Raw genomic sequence first — 20,284 nt, forward strand, 5'->3', positions numbered from 1 at the left:
TTAATTTACAATTTTATTTCAAAGTAAGTGCTTGGTCGTAGAAAAAGTATTGTATGCAACGTTGTTTAACTGAGTCAAAAAATGCTCGTGGCGTCTTTATTAACAATTTTCGGCTTTGCCTCAAATTGTTACTCACGCCACTCGCCTTTTTTGACGTCTCTTAAACAACGGTTGCATAAAATACTATAAAATGTTTGGGCTATTTCGGGTTTAAATCAAACCGGTTCCGAGCCCCGATCCTTAGAAACTTAAGTTTTTTTAAGAGCATATATCATCGTCTTACATTGTTCAAAATGTCCCGTGTGTTGAGACAATCTCCGTCCACAAGCACCCCGACGCTCGCCTCGTACTGATACAACAGCCGCATCATATTTATGGGCCCCTGGTCTATCAAACCAACCGTTGCTCGTATGCCTTCATTCATCAAAAGTCGCAACACGGCTTTGATTCCTATAAAAAGTCGCAAGTTACATAATAAATATAATTTTAGAATTGGCTTAAAAAGCCCTTTCATCCACACACGATAGGTTTCCAAACATTTTTTTTATCCCATACAAAGAAAAGAAGACGTCATAACTCCATTCCTTTTATTATTTATTTTTTTGGTGCTTCGGGTCAAATTGATTCAAATGGCCTAAAGATCAATCATACCGATTTTCATACTTTTAACCATCTTTTAACACCCTTTGCAGCGTTTTTTGGCGAACCGCTAGCACTAACATTACAGCGAAAAGTGAACAAAGTAGGTAATCTTTTGGTATCGTCTTGGGTCGTCCCATTCGTTTTTCGTCAAGTTCTTAAATTAGTCCTATTCTGCTTTCGTCACTCATTCTACATTCGTCACATTCGTCGGTGGCTTTCAATGTAGAATGAGTGACGAAAGCAGAATAGGACTAATTTAAAAATTTGACGAAAAACGAATGGGACAACATGGGGACAACCCAAGACGATACCAATCTTTTTTACTTCATTTGTCTATAATGCACTAGCGACCCGCCCCGGCTTCGCACTGGTTATAGTCTGACAAAAAAGAGTAGAAATTAAAAAGTGGCATTACTGTATGTCGTCCCTTTCAAATCAATACCGATATATATAAGAAAACGGGACGACACTACAGTATTGCCACTTTTTAATTTCTACTCTTTTTGTCAGACTATTACGCAAAACCTAAACAAATCATATGTTTAGTTAAAAAACATTTCTCAAGAATCACTCTACTGGTAGGTGAAAACGAAAACCGCATGAAAATCTGTTCCATAGTTTTTGAGTTTATCGCGAACATACATACATATCCTCCTGAGTCCCTGAGGCCTTTATAAAGGATTAAATCCAAATGGAATTTTGTATTAAAATGGAATACAAGAAGGTTCCAAATTCAAAACTGCAATAATGACAAGGGGGACTCCGGCAGGAGGATATACGGATCATTACCATAAAGACTCCAAGGTCATTTCTCAAAAAGTTGGCACCGCCAGGTTATAATTCATGTTTTTCAAAAATTTTGCATTTTTTTTATTGGGATCATTAAAAGGCAACTTAAACTATTAGAAAATGTGGAAGGGAAGCAATTCCTTCAATTAGTTTAGAAGATATAGGCGTTTGAAATTCAGGTGAATGATATCAAGGACAGGTGAAAGATATTTTGTGTCCAGGTTATCGATAGTAGAAGCAGGTTATCGAGAAATAAGTACAAATTCCAATGAAAATATTGACAGGTTATCGAGAGGCGTCATTAACCTGTGTCCGTTGCCGTTAACCTGGTTTCTTGTCATCATTCACCTGAAATGAGTGTCATCCACCTATCCACCACATCATTTTCAATGTCTTCTAAAAATAATCGAAATATGTGTCATTTTCTATAAAAAGGGACCTTATTGTCCACTACGATGATTAAAATTTTGGATTCTGACCCACCTCACCTTCGATTCGATTCCCAATTTAACAACAAGTTTCTGTGAATAAGTAAACATTCAATCTTGCTGTCTATTCACCCCGGCAGTACCTAGTGGAACTCAGGTTTGGTGCAACATAGACACACGCTGTTTTGGTCATCCAACACGTCTTGATGAGCACTTGGAAGAGCAGTACCCAAGATAGAGCTGATGCTGAACCCTCGCAGTACCTACTGGAACTCATGTTTGATGCAACATAGACACACGCTGTTTTGGTCATTCGACACATCTTGATGAGGACTTGGGAGGGCAGTACCCAAGATAGAGCTGATGCTGAACCCTCGCAGCACCTAGTGGAACTCGGGTTTGGTGCAACATAGACACACGCTGTTTTGGCCATCCAACACGTCTTGATGAGCACTTGGAAAAGTGGTACCCAAGATAGAGCTGATGCTGAACCCTCGCAGTACCTAGTGGAACTCAGGTTTGGTGCAACATAGACACACGCTGTTTTGGTCATTCGACAAGTCTTGATGAGCACTTGGGAGAGCAGAACCCAAGATAGAGCTGATGATGAACCCTCGCAGTACCTAGTGGAACTCAGGTTTAGTGCAACATAGGCACACGCTGTTTTGGTCATCCAACACGTCTTAACGAGCACTTGGGAGCGCAGTACCCAAGATAGAGCTGATGCTGAACCCTCTTAGTACGAGTGGAATAGACTTGGTTCAGCATAGTCATAAACTGTTTTGGTCATCCAACACGTGCTGGGAGAGCAGTAGGAGCACTAGATAGAGAAATTGCCAAATCGCCAAACGTGAAATATGCGTCGTTGAAGAGTTCCGTTCTGATCTTATTAGCAGTTCCACTTCATCAAATGTCACTTTTGTGAATGTATATGCTTGATTTGTAAATAAAAACACAAAAATCACTATATGTATGCCTTTAAGAGTTGAGGAGTTCCCTCGATTCTTCATGGATCCCATCATCAGAACTGGGTTTTGACAAAAACGGGACCAATCTGTATGCATATACATACAATCAAAAAAAGAATTTTCAAAATCGGTCAGGTAAACAAACGTTAAGCATTGAGGTTTCAGATTATCATCATCATCATTCGCTTGCCCTTGCTCCATTCATTTGGGGTCGACGCAGCATGTCTTTTTCTTTTCATCCATACCTCTCTCTCTCGCCCGTCATCTCATCACATAATAAACAAAATGAGCATGTTTTCACCTTTTTCCAAACATTTTAATAAATGTCTAAAACTAAAAACCCTCATAAGGTACCTTTTCCCGTGGGACGTCACAAATCTACTTACGACATTAGTGTAATAATTTTTTTTTTATAAAAAAGACCAGGGAGGAAAATGGGGTCTACGTTTGTATGGAGAAACAGTTGTCCACTAACGACTTGATAAGCATAATCACTGTATTGTGTGTTTGAGTATATGTAACGTGGATTTTAAATAATTATCGTTCACCTGTCATATGGCAGGTGAATGACGCTTCATTCACCTGCCAGTGCATCATTCACCTGACTTTTTTGGACAGGTTAACGAGACTTAAGACAAAAGTACACCAATTTGGATAATATGCAGCTTTAACCGACAGGATACTTTTTATTCCTAAATTAACACACAAAAGCGATATAACCGCTATATAATTATATAGTTACGAGTATTAGTTGTGGTATCAGTGACATTAACCTGCCGCAAAATCTCATCCACCTGGCAGTTTTAGCCAGGTGGACGATATGCAGGTGATGGGGAAAATGACAGTTATATCGTGAATATACAAAATGTATTAGCTTGATGAACTCCATACTTAGGAATATATAACTAAACTATTGATTACGTTACATATCTTAATAGTAATGCTATAGGTTACACAATTAGCAAGATATCGACGCCAGGATAAAGAGTACTTACCCGTTACAAACTCCAATTTCCGATACTTTGTCGTTTGTGTTTTATTTGCGAAGCACAATAGCCACGTCTTCGTCCTACCAGGTGATAGCTGATGAGTGACGGCTTCGGCTCGTGCGGAGTGAGACGGGATAGGTGCGGTGGGGGTTATACAATCGTCGTGAACGTGACGCGCCAGGTGAATGTTAAGAATTGCCTTGGACAAACTTTGAAGCCGAATAACTTAAAATATAATTATAATATTGTTATGCGATAGTAATACTTTAAAAGTTAAGGATATATGTTAATAAAATACGGTAATGACGTTAAATTAAGTTAATAATTTGTGTGGTTTTCATAGCTCGGAACATCAGTACCTCGCGTTGGGACACGGCAGGTTAACGGATAAACGTAGTTACAATTTTTTTTTGTTATCAATTTTTATTAAATCTTTTTTAAAGTATTAGGCCTCTGTGTAAAAAGTCTCTCTAAATATGTGTTAAAATTTTATATATAAAAATTATACATAATGAAAAAAAAGTTCTAACATAAACCTATTTACAGGTGACGGTGCCAACTTTTTGAGAAATCACCTCAACCAATTAATGAAACTACAATCTAAATGGCACACCATCAACAGCTCTATCCCCCAAGGCAGCGTATTAGGATGTCTGCTGTTCCTAATATATATAAACGATCTTCCTAAAATAACCAACCATAAATGTATCATATTTGCCGACGATATCACTCTCATGTTTAAACATGACAACAACTCTGACGATTACTCTGAAATAAAAGAAACATTCAACAATCTCTGACTGGCTACAGGATCTCAACCTACTTAGTAGTAAATACAACCAAAACAAAACTTATGCAATTTAGGCACTATCAGAAAAAACCTACCGATCTAACACCGCTGTTGCAGGATTTAAATATAAATGAAGATACTGAATGCACTTTATTAGGAATAACTATAGACAATCATATCAACTGGAAAAAACACATTGCTAAGGTTCAATCTAAACTATCAAGTTTTATTTTTGCTCTGGGCATTCTGAAGTCAAACACACATACAGAGTGCGCTTTGTCCGCTTACCACTCTTACGCCCAAGCCTGGTTACGTTATGGTATTATTCTATGGGGCCATAGCAGTGACGCCCACGATCTCCTTGTAGCCCAAAAAAAATGTGTCCGCATACTAACCAATATACAACAAACAGACAGTTGTAAGAAACATTTCACTAACCTCCAAATTTTAACTCTCCCCTCTCTCTACATCTTAGAAATTTCTACTTGTGTCATAAAGAACACACAGTTATTTGAGTTTTGTAAAAGTGCACGTCGTAACAATAACCTCATCCCCCCGGAACCAATTTTGGATATTTACAAAAAAGGCCCTTATTTCAGAGCAATCCAGATTTATAATAAGCTGCCAAACAATATAAGAAATATAAAAAACCTTAACCCATTCGTGTCAAAACTAAAACTATTTTTAATATCGAAGGCATACTATTCGGTCCAAGAGTTTATGGAGGATAAATTTTCATAAGTATAAGTACTACTAATAATTATTAATTCTTAACAATATTATTAACCCCTTTTGTAAATATAAGTTAACATAGGACTTACTTAATACAAAAAATAAGCTAGGCTAAAATATCAATCATCAGAGCTGTCTCTCTAAGAATTAGAGGAACGAGAAGAAGGATCGAAAGATTTGGATCTGAAGACGGCTGTGGAATACCCATCCTTGAAGATTAGATTTCTCTTCTTGCTACCACACAACTGTATTGAAATAAGCTTAAAATTGTATTATTTAACGTAATAAATGTGTTATCATCATATAATAGTAGTAGGGTACTTACTTCTAAGTAGGATTACATAATTCAGTGACTTTTATAGTACGAATATAAAATGAGATTAAAGTCAATGTTAAAAAAAGGCTAAAGTGGTTATTATTTAGGATTTTTATTTATCTTATGTAACAGTATTATGTATTGTTACAGTTAAGTAACACTATTTAGTTTAAAAAAAATGTTCCATAAATAACTAGACATAAGATTAATTTGCAGTGCCCTACCAGGGTGCCATGTGTTCTAAAACTTTTTATTGTAACAACTTTATTATGTAAGTACCATGGTTCGCAATAAAGGATTCTAATCTATGCTATTCTATTCTATACAAACAGACAGACGCGCCGGGGGGACTTTGTTTTATAAGCTGTAAGAGTGATTGTAACGCATAAGTATAATACCTACTATTAAGTAGGTATTCTAATAACTAATTTAATTTATGGTAATTTTATTTATTTAATATTGAAATTGAAAATACCTACTTATTTATAGGATATAAATTATTTTTTTATCCTAGTTTTAAAGTCGGGTTTTCTTTTTATTGTAAAAAGTTTTGATTCCATTAGGTATCTTACCGGCAGGGTCCTTGCACGACAAGTGCGTAACATACTTGACGTGCTTGTGCTGAAAGTAGTCGAGGACCATGTTCGGCCAACCCGGCGCGAGACTCGCGGCACCCGCCATCGCCATCGGAAACAATAACAATCGCCACATCTGAAGATAAGGTTGTCAAATGAGATTATTTAGCACTTTTTTGGTTAATTTTAGTTGGTCGTGGAAATTTTTAATACCTTACCTAGCTTTTTGTCAAATAAAGGATGACGTTAGACCGGACCGGGCCCGGGCCGAGGTGACCGACACGTCATTTCCATAGAAAACGAAGCGTCGGAGGCTCAGGGCCGGCCCGGTCTAGCGTGAGTCATCGTTTAAGCAGGTACCTTAATGTTTACCTAAATTTTTGTAGGTATGTAGGTACATTTCTTTGTATCTGCATGAAATTGAACGACCAACACTATAAACTGAACTAAAGTAGTACTTATAAACGTAGTCTACCTACCGTCTTCCGCATACCTAATGACACTGGTGGATCTGACTGGCATACACTGAATGCAGCTTAACGATGTAGGTACCTATGAAATATAAAATAGGATACAGCAATTATATTGCAACGTGAAGCCAAGAAAGTAAAATATTACTAAGGCAGCTCATACTCAGCTGTAGGTAACCCATAGTCGCCATACGGGTCATCATCATTATCTTCCTAGCGTTGGCTCGGCATTTTGGAGACGCAGGGTCCGCTAAGCAACATATTGCCAAGAATTGGCACAGGCAGTACGTAGTTTCTATGAAAGCGATATATGACGTTCCAACCCAATGGAAAGCTAGGCATTATTGGGATTAGACGGATTTTAATTAGGCACAGGCACATTACCTTGTTTGAAAATTGCCTCCAGGTATTATCATATATTAACATATATAAAGGTCCCTCGTTCACTTACTACCAACTTAATTAGTAGTAGTCTATGTAATACTTTGCATTCTGAATGTCATCAACATATGAGTAAAAAAAAAGGTAATTTTCTTATTTTATTTAAAAACGAAAATTATAATATGTTGCAAAGTTATCCGAAAGGAATATGTATGAGTATGTAGGTAATAGGTATGCCTGTCCGTTTCCTAAGATTAAGTTCGCCATACATTTACTATGTCGTAGGTACATGATCTTAGAAAAACGGACGGACTTTACCTCCAAATGTATATATGTTACAGTTCATGGCGTGGTCAGAGCCAAGGTGGGTAGTTTGCAATATAAATTCCGCAATCACAACTGCGACCGACATGATTGCAGTCATTTATCGCGATCATTTGTGATCATTAAACATATTTCTGTCAATCAGTCTCTGGGGCCTTATTCTCAAATCATACATGTAAATCAAAATGATATCGAATTTGTATTTTTGCGTAATTGCAAGAGTAAATCCAAATGAGTATAGGTACCTAATCAAAATGAATAATTAAATACTTAAGTATTTATCATTCCACCAGCCACCATGAGTAAATATCAAATTTCTTTGCCACTCATCTTGTGGATAAAACGCAACTTTCTCATAAGTTTTTGAAGAATAATGAAAATCTTTTTGACATGTAGAGCTTACTATGTCAGCGTCGAGTAGTGGTATTCAGAATAAATTGTAGGTAAAACAGACGTTACGAGTGTGTATTACTAGATTGGTAATAGGTACATACTGTGCCTATTGCTTCGGGAAGTACTACCTATGTATTTCATACCTATTTTATTCATATAAATTTTAGACGGAGAGCTAGAACGTCACCTGGCACTACTTTTCCACCAAATAAAACGCCTGGCATTGTTATATTTGAATTAAATACATAGATTAGCTATAATATCACACCAAACACAGAGCTCTATAAATTGCACACCGTCAATTGATTTTACCCAACCCTATTAAATTGATTGATTTTGCCCTTTGTTGCCCAACCACTGTCACACCCACCGCTGAACAGCTGCCAGGCGCCCGGATTAATTAATAATGATTGTATGGCACACTAACTAGAGGGATTTCGTTGCACTATAAATTGCAAACCTCTTAGACCAAAATAAACTATAGTACCTGTAGTAAAATCTTATTGAGAAAATACTGCTTTAGATATGTGATATGCCTAATTTGCACATTAGAGCGCGGTCAGAAGTATGCTATACCTATACCGCGCCACTTTGTTACTTACTCATATTAAATCGGTGTTATTAGGTCCTTACCTATGAAATTGGCGTTTTTGTTCATAGATATAAGTCTGATCCTAGTTTTTTTTTTTTTTACAAAAGTACATACACAATTACAATAAAACTACAATATGATTTCGCCAAACTGCTTGACAGCAATTAATTGTTATTTTTTATTGTTAAGTGTTCAGAATTAAGCCTTGAAAATAGGTCTTTTCATGTGCTGTCGGTTCGAGTATTAAAATTACTTATATTTTTCTAATGGTACCAATTTTCAAGAAATGGAGATATTGAAAACATACCTAAAGGTGTCAAAAATTACTGGAAAAATTTTGTTTGGTTTGAATTAGCCATCAAAAAAATATCCGCAAAATTAATTGTATGGAAATTCGTGTTTCGTTGAAATTCTCCGAACAAAACGCCAATTTCATAGGTAATGACCTAATATAATGCTATCGTATTTTCATTTCTAAATAAGGGCTCCGACCTCTAGAGACATGGGTGTTTATGCCAGCAGTTTTCTGCGTAGCTAAATGGAATTACGGAGTAGAAAAGAGTTGAAAACGTATCCAGAGTCCAATCTAATAAGCTGATTCTGCAATGACTGATCAGGATCACAAATGCAGAAGTGTCATTATAAACATCAGAATAATTTGACATTGATATTTACCAGTTGCTTTGCGGTGAAGGAAAACATCGTGAGGAAATCGGACTAATCCCAATAAGGCCTAGTTTCCCCTATGGGTTGGACGGTCATATGGCAGGCGCTTTCGTAAAAACTAGAGCCTACGTCAATTCTTGGGATTAGTTGTCAAGCGGACCCCAGGCTTCCATGACCCGTGGCAAAATGCCGGGATAACGCGAGGAAGAAGAAGATATCAGAACACATTCTTTCCTGGACTCATCATGATGGTAACAAAGTTGGGTTGCAATAATTTATTAGACTTTCGGCCCGATTCGAACTTTAAGATACGTCAATTAATAGATCTAGAAACGATATGGATTAGATGGTCAGTGTCAAAAGAGACGTTTTTGTTTGAAGAAACGTCACATTTGACACTGACATATCTAATCCATATCGTTTCTATATCTATTAATTGACGTACATATCTTAAAGTTGACCGTGACTGTATTAATTACTTTTGCATGCTGCATGGTAGGTCATAAGAATCTAGTCATACTAGTTATAGGTAATATTCAATATTTCTATGCCTATTCAGGTAGGATGTGCTGTTCAAAAATTGTTTTTTACATCTTTATCGTACCGCATTCAAGAAATAAATGATTATGATTATGAAAGTTCGAACCGGGCAGTTTATGTACAGTCACATATACGAAGTATGGGCTCTGTGGCTCTTTCCCACGGAACACCCCGTTTTTTTCGGGTACGGTTTGCAGGATCCCGTTTTATAGTTTGACAAAAAAAGAGTACCTAGAAATTAAAAAGTGGCAATACTGTAGTGTCGTCCCTTTCAAATCACCGTGGCTAAAAAATAGAGTCATCCCGTTTTCTTATACAGGGGGGCTAAAAAATAACTGCATTCCCTTTGCCAGGGAGGTTTTGGGATTATGTTGAGCAACTTTTACTATAAGACCAACCCCGAAATCAATAAAAGATTACCCTCCCATAGAATAATGTAGTAAATAAAGGTAGTGGACCCCGCAGTAATTCCTCAGCCAGAAAAAACTTTACAATATGATAAAGTATCAATAAATAAAAAGTATTGTAGAAATTTCCAAAGAATAATAATAATAGAATTAAAGTAAATACCTAAAGTCTTAAATCGTTAAAATCTTTTTACGGAAAAATGCTCCGTTCAAACTTTCTTCACCAGACATATTCATGTAACGTATTGCAACAATATATGAAATATCAAAAAAATATCCCAGTAGAAATACCAGTATTAATAAAATATTTTTTTTTGGCGTGTCTTGGACCGGAAAATTGCTCAGTCTAATTTTTTCACTGGAATGCCCTTTTATTGCCTTTTTATACCTACAAAATGAAAATCTAAAAAATTTCCACTCTCAGTTTTTAATAGTTCTATAATACATACATTTCGATACGCATTTTTTTTTGATTTTTTTACACACTGCGCCAAATTATATTCTAAGATCATATAAGAAGAAAAAAATGACAGAGCAATTTTCCGATGAAAATGAGCATCAAAAAAAGGAAGTATCATAAAAAAATATTCCCATGTTTGACAAAACTTTTAGATTTTTTTCTAGTATCACATACTGATACAAATAACTTATTTTGTAATAATTTTGGACTGAGGAATTACTCGGTTCAATATATAATCAGATTTGTGTTTTTACCTAACTTAGGAGTGTTTTTTTTTTTGGATATTTATAATGTTAGTCTCGGCTCATACTATACAATAACCAAGCTAAATTTCATCGACTGAGAAATTAATGCATGGGTCTCCATACAACAACTTGCTTCATTTACTACACTAGAAAAAGAACTAGCCAAAATGTATGAATCAGCCTGATTTTTTTTCGCGATTTCGGCTTTGGTCTCATAGTAAAAGTTGCTCAGTATAATCCCAAAACCTCCCTGGCAACGGGAATGTAGTTATTTTTTAGCCATCCTGTATAAGAAAACGGGATGACTCTACAAGTCCACAGTATTGCCACTTCATTTTTAATTTCTACTATAAGTACGTATAGTAGTACCTAGGTATAACGTGCTAATAGGTAAACGTTTACACGAACATTCTGTTTGCGTACCCGCAAAAAACGGGATGGTCAGTGGGAAAGCTCCAGATGCCATTTTGTATTTGGAATTCATTCTAAGACTTACTTACGATTTAGGTACCTATGAGCCATAGGTAAACAAGCATTTTTTTAAGAAATAAAAATCAAATATAAGGAAATACTTTTTTTATTATAAACGGTACACATAATTATATGTTACTAAACCTATTACTAAACGTTATCATTATTTATTTTATATACACAAATATTAAAACAGTATTGCTTTATACTTAATCAATTATTTATAATTCAATTTATTATCATTTTCAGATATAGATAATAAATTATGTAGGTATTTTTTTAATAAAATAATTAGCAGAAAATTAATTACGAAACTAAATACAAATATAATGTAGTGGGGAACACTAACCGACGGACCACTATCTAGAACTTGTGTGTAAAAAGCAGCTATATAAAAAAAAATACCTTCTTATTAAGCTCGACGCTGTTAGCTATAGCATTATCTAAGTGGATTCGATTGGATTGTCAATTAAAAACAAATGATTAAAATGGTACTGTGTCCTTGCATGGGCGTACGCAGCATTTTTTAAGGGGTGGGGCAGAAGTAGGGGAGGCTGGGTACGTTGTAACAGGGTACGGTAGAAACAGACATTCTTAGCTAATGGTCAGAGACCAGGGTGGGGCAACTGCCCCACCTTGCCCCACCGTGGGTACGCCTATGTGTCCTTGGTCTATTTATTTATTAAGTGGCGGCCAAATTTTAGAATTGTCGGCCGACAATCGGCAAGACACAAACAGTTTATAAAATTGTTGGCCACATCATAATGTAGGTGTAGACAGGTCAGTTCAATAAGTTGTACTCTCGGTTTAATGTAATTATAGAAACAGTTTTAAAGCACCTCTGCTTTATAAAATCGCCAATTCATATCGTAAAATATACCTACCTAATATTTAAAACTTTCGCGTTTTGAACACATATTAACTCACATTTATAGACGGGTCAGTGTGCCGCGACCACGACCAGTGAAACCTGTGTCGAAACGTCGGTAAATAAAGGTAATAAAATAAATTCGCGATAGACCCGTACATAAATGTGAGTTAATATCGTAAAATAGTTACATTATCCAACGATAATCATTAGGTATGTCCAGTCATTTCATGAAACTGACAATTTTACGACAGCGTCGCGTTTTTTGAAAAAAAAAATGTATTCGGACACAAAAACAATAACTTCTTTTGGCATTGCCGGCATGTAACATACTAAACGTTGTGTACTGGGGGACGATTTCTGAATTTCGAACGCTCGATTTCCTCACTCGAAAATCGGTGGAAAACGGCGAATTGCTAAGTTTTGAAATACGAGCGATAGAAATTGGGAATCTGGTATTGACCACTCGTTTTCAATTCTATTAGTAAAATTTAAATGCCTAGTAGTGGAGATATTATTCAAAGAAATACACGAAATCGAGTGGTCGAAATTCAAAAAACGGCCCCCTGGGGCCGATTGCATAACAAACTACAACTAATATTACAAGCGGAACTCCTTATTTAATAAGTGAAATTAGAAAAGGAGTTCCGCTTGTAATATTAGTTGTAGTTTGTTATGCAATCGGCCCCTGGTCTGCACCTTCAGTATCGGATAAAATTATTAATTAAGTAAGTACAAAAAAACACCTACAATACTTATTTTAACTGTAAAACGTGTCAACATTCTAGCTAGTAACATCACAGCTCACTAAGGGGCACAAGCCTAAAACTTAAATATAATATATCAATACCACAAAGCAATACATACAATTTTTGTAAGATTTATTTAAAGTATTTATTTGTCGATATTCTCATAATGGTCGGTAAGATGATTATGTATGAATATATAATTCAATGCGGACTAGATCGCACGTTGTGCTTCAATAAAAAAATAGTCAAGCTCTAGAGAAACTATTACAGTATTACACCGTTTCCCTTGATTATGTTTATTCAGATAGATATAGTTGCGGAGGGCATACGGGATTATACCGAACATTTTTTTATTTTTTTAGATATACATATATTAGATATCGATGCAACCGTCAACGACATTTACGTTAAAATAATCTATATTAACTAAAAACGTTGACAAAATTTATAAATAGACATAGAGATTTATGCAAGGGATTCTATAAGGGGGATCGGTACGGTATACATCCAATGCATATCAAAATACAAACAGGTCACTTTGTAGTTACGCATCGATTGTCTATGTGAATACCGAAAAAATTGTGAATTTATTATTTTATTACTACATCAGTTCAAGGTCAAACAAAAGTTTCCATGGAATTATCGTGTTCGTTGTGACACTAAAATGTAACGGGTAATAAAATCGAGTCCAAAGGGTTCGTATTACTAGTATTCACTAACTAAGCCACGGAAAAAACTTCGAGCGTTATAAAACCAAAAAAATTGCGCTCAACGCTGTCAGCGTGTAGCGATTATACTCGGAGAATTTTTCGTGGCCTACAGATCAGAAGTTCATCACGAGTATAGATTTTGCAAATTAATACATGTATTATGTAGGTGTTTTATGAGTTGTTAGTGTCGGTGGAGGGGCGGCGCGCGTTGTTGCGCTGCGGGATGACGAACTCGGCGTGGCGCGGCGCCGTGAAGGGGTTGGTGGCGGCGAACGGGCCGCTCACGGAGCCCTGCCGCTCGCGGAGCGCAGCGCGGCGTGCCGGCGGCGTGCCCGTGCCCGCGCCTGCACCCGACAGAGGCAGCGAGCGAGCTCCACTACAAAAAAAAAAACACATTGTTCTTTGTTATTCCATTGAGATTTTAAGTATGAATTCGAAGGTCGAAAAGCTATGTCCAGTTCGCAAACAGAAACCTCTGTCCTGACATGGTATACACCCACTTGCCAGAATTTCATTTGCCATAGTTTCATTTGCCATAATAGTCAACAGCCATTATATTGTTTCCCATAATTACATATGCAATACTTATTGTTTACTATATTAGTCACGTGCCAGAAACTTTGTTTCCCATAAAATCAATTTCAATAATATCATTTGTCATCATCATTGTAAGCCATAATTATCACTAGCCATAATATAATTTTTTTACAGAAACCAAATGCTACTAGAAAAATGGGTTAGGTTAGGTTTGAACTGCGACCCCATGGTATAATAATATACTCCGCCTGGTACTCTATTCCCGTCTTTCCTAGGTCACCTAAGTGACACAAGCCTACGTCATCATGCGACAGCGCTATATGATAATATGCGATAGCGCTATATATAGCGGCCATGTTATTGTGACGTAGGCCTGTGTCACTCTGGGAATAGAAGACCATGTTTTATTAGACCATGTGCGACCCTTACAGAAAAGAATTGCTACTGGAAAAGTAGGTTAGGTTAGGTTTGAACTGCGACCCTTACAGAAAAGAAATGCTATCAGAAAAGTGGGTTAGGTTAGGTTTGAATTGCGACCCTTACAGAAACCAAATGCTACTAGAAAAATGGGTTAGGTTAGGTTTGAACTGCGACCCTTACAGAAAAGAAATACTACTGGAAAAGTAGGTTAGGTGAGGTTAAATATTCTATTAAATAATATTATTACAATTAATAATATGTACAACAACACGTATGGCACTCGTACGTTCTGGAATCTAATAATCGGGTAAACAAAGAGTATGTCACATCATTTTTATGGTAAACAAACAATTCGGGCAAATGAAATTCGGGCAAATAAAATTCGGGCATATGAGTATTATGTTATATAATTTTCGGACAAACAATAGACAACCGTCCTGACATGCCGGTAGGCGGTAAGAAACTGGGTCTGTGTATTAAGCATTTACCAGTTTGATACAACAGTATTTTCTGTACAGGTGGAGTGGAGACACAGGTAGTGACTAATTTTGGAATTGGGCATGCTCTGGGCAAAGGTTTTTTTACGAATATGTCTATAGAAAATTCTGTTAGGTTAGGTTTTCTGCAAGTACCTACTTATATGTATATTGATAAAATAAAAATAAAAATCTCGAATTAATAAAATCATAACTTTTGGGCACGAATTTGAAAACTTTAAAGTGATTAACAGTGAATCAAAATACTTTCATTTTACGGTCGTATTGGGCATGTTGAACTCTACTAACCATAATTTCTTCAAACACAAAACAAAGTGTTGATTAGTTGACTACAGTCATTGATTGGGACGTGAAGCGATTGGAAGACGAAAATGAAGTGAATGTTGTAATATTAGTGGATTTGTGAATGAAATATTCGTAAAGAACATGTCGGTAAGTAATAGATAGTCAATAGCCTTGTGCGAAATGATTTGTTTAAACTTTTAAAGCGCGGTATGCCTAGAGCAATTTGTGATGTTTTCGATTGGATTCTATCAAGCGAATTATAGACAAGTAGGTACCTAATCGTGTAACCATTTAATAAGTGGGTAATGTCGCTATAACGTAACTAAGGGTGGTGTCCAACTTCTTTATATATTTATATGTGTATTTTGTTTCACATTTTGCTTAATGAAAGAGTGATACGCAATGATATTGGACCAACATATTGGACAGATGGAATACCACCCTAAACCAAAAAAAAGTAAAAAGAAACCACGTGACTCGACCATTGACCAATGCCGCAAGCAATTCCACAGAAACAAAATGTGCCTCGTTGACCGAATAACCCGAATCACTTGGTTTTCTAATATTATTTTAAGAACAGAATGAAATGAAAGTGAAAGAAAACATATTCGAGTCGAAAATACCACAAATCAGTCTAAGTATAGCTCGCCTTATGTAGAGCGCGGAGGATCTACCATGACCGCTAGCTATGTTCACCTTTTTTTCGGCACCACACAGCGGCTACGGTCGCTTAACTCTTTAGTTTCGCTTAAGATCACCAAAAGGATTGCTGAAAACGGTAATTAAATACAGATTCAAATAAATCACACATTATTAGATAAGTTTAAGTCTCTAATCAGTTGTAAACTATCAATCAATGAATATCGGCTTATTTCGAAATATTGTTGAATAACTCTGCTTACTCGCCAATAAGAACGTCACGCCTGTAATAGAGTATAGTTTAACCAAATAGTTGTGTCAATAATCTAAAATAAATCAACCAGAATAGCTATGGCAACCATAACGCGGTGGCCACACCAGGGAATGAACGCCGCTCGTGCAGTACCTGGGCACGGAGTTGAGGTCGGCGGCGGCGGACATCTGCCGCGGCGGCAGCGCGGGCGGCGCGCTCGCCGCTGTCGCCCCGGGCCGCGCGCAGGGTCGCGGAGGGAGCTGCAACACAAAACACAGATTAAGAGGAAAGCGGACGACAGTGCGCGAGGCTTCTCCATACATTCTTTCTCAGTTTTCTTTGAATGTTAACATCATAGAAAATATTTGTACGAAACGAAAAATATTTTCATTCATTTTTTCATCCAAAGAGGAAAATTGAGGTTATACTCGCTTGGAGAAGCGGTCCCACACTATTTTCTTAAGCCTTTTTTTTAGGGCCTGGGCTCGATCGCGAAAGTCGAGTTTGTAAATTTCGAGCAAATCTAATGCCATTGCGCTTTTATTGGAGAAAAAGAGATAGATGCCCCAAATTTGCGAAATTCGATATTCACGGGAGGTCTGGCCCTAACGCCTTTTTGGTCAGGTCCGGCAGGCCGGGGTAGTCACCTGCGGCGGGTCGTGCGGGCGGTCGGGCGCGGCGTGCGACCGGGCGCGCGCGAGGCGCGGCTGCGGCGCGGGCGGCGGCGGGCGGCGCGGCGGCACGCTGTCCCGCCGCGCCGCCGCCGCCGCCGCCGCGCCGCCCCAGCGCCCAGCCGGACCCTCCTGTACATTATAGAGCTTGCACGTTTATACTGCGTAATATAGAAGAGTGATATACTGTTCTCCTCTTAATAGGTAAGTGCGACAGTGACTGTTGCCTTTCGTTCTCTACGGAGCGTAAACGGTTGGCATGTTGGTTACGCACCCTGGTTTAACCCCTCGTATGCTTAGATCCGTGCGTGAATTTAAATCTATTTTTTTAAATGTCAAGGTCACTTTTTCTATGCTCAAATTTGACAGGCCGCATACGAAGGGTTAAATTAACTTATTGGTCAGAGGAGTAAATAGTATTTTATGCAACCGTTGTTTAAGAGAGGTCAAAAAAGGCGAGTGGCGTGAGTAACAATTTGAGGCGGAGCCGAAAAAAAGACGCCACGAGTATTTTTTGACTCAGTTAAACAACGTTGCATACAATACGTTTTCTACGACCAAGCACTTACTTTGAAATAAAATTGTAAATTTAACAAATATTTTTAATTCAAGAATTAGCAAAAATGGTGTCTATGGTTCACTTATTTGTCAGAGATGACATTTAAAATACGATTGGCAACACTGTATTTCATTTTTTAAGTGGTCATTACACGAAGTATCGTAAAATCGCCAAAAAGATACTGCGTGTATGCACAAATTCTTTTTTGGGGAATAGACTAAATACTTATCTTGACAATTATAAGGTAGGGTTTTAAAGGTGTGTGCACGACCCTTTAAATGACAAATAAAAGTAGGTACGGGAGTAGAAAAAATATCAAAAAGGCAAGAAACCACTTTATTAATTCGCAACCAATTTTTCCCATAATTTTGTTACCTGCGAGGCGGTCTCGGTCCGGCTTGACTCGGTTCGGCTCGGCTCGGTTCGGCTCGGCTCCGGTCGGCTCGGCTCGGGTCGACTCGGCGCGGTGCGCGGCGACTGCGGCCGGCTCGGCTCGGCCCGCTGCACCTCCGTCCGAGTGGGCGATGGGTTCTTCGCCGATGTCCGCGGGTCTGCCAGCCGGTTTACTGGTGATCTTCTGTCTGCTTGCAACTATACAAAAAACATATATTTAGGAATCGACATTTAGTAGTTAGTAGGATTATCAGTAGTTTAAAAAAAAGCTGAACTAGTATTGTAAATCCGTTATTTAAAAAGTAGATACGAGGCAGGTATTCATAGGTAGGTTTCCTGTCATTCAATCCGATATTATATAGTACATTGTTAACCAAGGGTGGAAAGTGAACCATTTAACCCGAGATATTTTGGCGCTCGAACGAAGAGAGAGCGCCAATAGTTCGAGGGTGAGATGGTTACTTTTACCCGAGTTAAACACTCTACTTTTCATTTCGACTATGAGGAAAGTCAAACACGAGAAATGTATCAAGGTTTATTATTGGTAAGTACGCAGAATTAACAGATAGGTACATATAGGATAACCACATTTTAACAACAATGAAATTGAATTACTTAAAGATTACGATAAAATTGGAACAGTTTGAAAAATAAAATGTTTTGCTAGGCATATTCATATTAGAAATCTTCTGAGACACCTGGGTCTCTTGTATGTTGTGAGATGCAGGCACATTTTGTTCGTCAAACTGACTATTTTGTCTCGAAAAATATGGGACTGGATCCGGATCTTTGGACGTACCAGGTTGGGGAGATAGACTTCTTTCGATATTTATTAATTCGGTTAATTTTGACGCTATTTTAGATTTATTTTGGACGGAGTCTTCCACGTATCCCTCGGCGACGGTACTAGACTTCCAACCACCGTGCCGTTTCAGAGTGGATATGCTAGCTCCAGAATCGGCGAGTAGGGTGGCGGAAGTCCGACGAAAGCAGTGTCCTGTGTACAATTCTGCATTCGGCAAATTCAGGAATAAAGCAATTTGTCGTGGCATATTTGCAAACTTGTTTTTTCCAATTACTTGCTTTTTAAAGCATCTACCACGTTGGTAATTTAAAAAATATCGGTCCGTGTTTACATTTTCTGGTCTGAGAGCTTCGTACTTTTCTACCAACTTTGTAAATTCTTTACGTACTACAAACTGACGGTCTATTTTGGTTTTTGTGTTCAACAGTTTCACTAGTATTATCTCGTTCTGTTTTTCGACATCATGGACGGTAATTTGTGAGAATTCGATGCTTCTGCAGGCGCCGCATACGCCAAATATAAGAACAACCTGCAACATTATTTCATTTTCACGCCACTGTTCGGAAATGTGGTAATAGATGGTCTAAAACCAAGCTGGAAAGTAGGCAATAGCTGTAGCACCTGAACCACCGCTACTACAATGTTTCATTGTTATCATCATCTGTCATTGGTGACGGTTCGCTACAGCAATGAGTATCATTTAAAACATAAAAATCAATAAAGGGTCGTTTTTGGCGCAACTTTTTCCTTCAAAAATAAAATTAGGTTATTTATAGGACCAATTTCTTGTTTAAAAAAAAGGAATGTCAAAACCATTCAATTCATTTTTTTTAACAATTATCCATTCAGTCACTCTTAAGGCGTTTTTTACTTTTGTAGCTGTTGTGGTTTTTTTGAGCAATAACGCTTCTAAGTTTAGAGTCGGTTTGAATCAAATAACAGAAAAACGCCTCTTAAAAATGATAAAAAAAGTAAAAAAGGCGGGATTTGAAAATACTTACTGAATTGGATAGTGTAAATTATGTTTGACTAAAAAATACAAGAAACACGTAGGTATCTACGCTCGCTATAAAAATGAGTTCTTCTAGTGAAGAAAATAATATTCTTACGCTGACGCCTACCGAAATTCAAGAGACAGCACAGGCAGTGGCTAGTAATTTGCTACCAGAGAAATCGCGGGCTAGTACTTATAGTTATGCAAATGTTTTCTTATTTCCTCGCAGTAGTCGTGAAAAGCACTATGTAAGGCCAAGCGCGCACCACGATTTTAATTTTTGCGACACGATTTTAGAATCGCGCTGTAATATATCGCAGAAAATTCACTGCGCGCACTGCGATGAAAAAGACGACGATTTGTTCATTCTCAACATGGATTTCGTACCAGTCGTTTGTCATGAAACGTGTCTTTAATATGCGTTCGCCGTATAACTTTGAGTATTTATACCACAAAGGTGATCTCCTTCTATTTCCATAATTAAATGGTCAACATCTAGCGTCACATCTTGAGACTCCATCGTAGAAGCAGTTTCCGACATGATGAGGCTTGGAGAGCGAAGTGCCGACTGAGGTCCGGGGTGCGATTTTATGTGTATCGCAGTGCGCGCAGGGCCATACAACTCCGTATGCTGCAATTCACTTTGCGACAATCGCGTCGCGAGCAGTCGCGGAAAAATGTGACAAATCACAATTTTAAAATCGCTGCGATTTTTTTGTCGCATAT

General features: G+C 37.6%; 1 protein-coding gene and 1 long non-coding RNA gene across 2 annotated transcripts in view; one reads left to right on the plus strand and one right to left on the minus strand.

Annotated features, from left to right (window-relative positions):
* The window catches only part of LOC134806807 (ionotropic receptor 75a-like), a 20,608-nt gene extending 14,225 nt beyond the window's left edge, over nt 1-6,383 (minus strand). The window contains exons 1-2 of the mRNA XM_063780190.1: nt 6,227-6,383; nt 284-450 (exon numbers count right to left, since the gene is read on the minus strand). Of these exons, the coding sequence (XP_063636260.1) occupies nt 284-450; nt 6,227-6,365 (306 nt within the window). The 5' untranslated portion in view covers nt 6,366-6,383. The remainder of the gene's footprint in view (nt 1-283; nt 451-6,226) is intronic.
* The window catches only part of LOC134789414 (uncharacterized), a 25,874-nt gene extending 5,968 nt beyond the window's left edge, over nt 1-19,906 (plus strand). Inside the window, exon 3 of the long non-coding RNA XR_010144059.1 lies at nt 19,812-19,906. This is a non-coding gene — a long non-coding RNA (uncharacterized LOC134789414). The remainder of the gene's footprint in view (nt 1-19,811) is intronic.
* Nucleotides 19,907-20,284: the final 378 nt, after the last annotated feature.

The sequence above is a fragment of the Cydia splendana genome, chromosome 3 (assembly GCF_910591565.1).
Source record: "Cydia splendana chromosome 3, ilCydSple1.2, whole genome shotgun sequence".
NCBI classification, from domain to species: Eukaryota; Metazoa; Arthropoda; class Insecta; order Lepidoptera; family Tortricidae; genus Cydia; species Cydia splendana.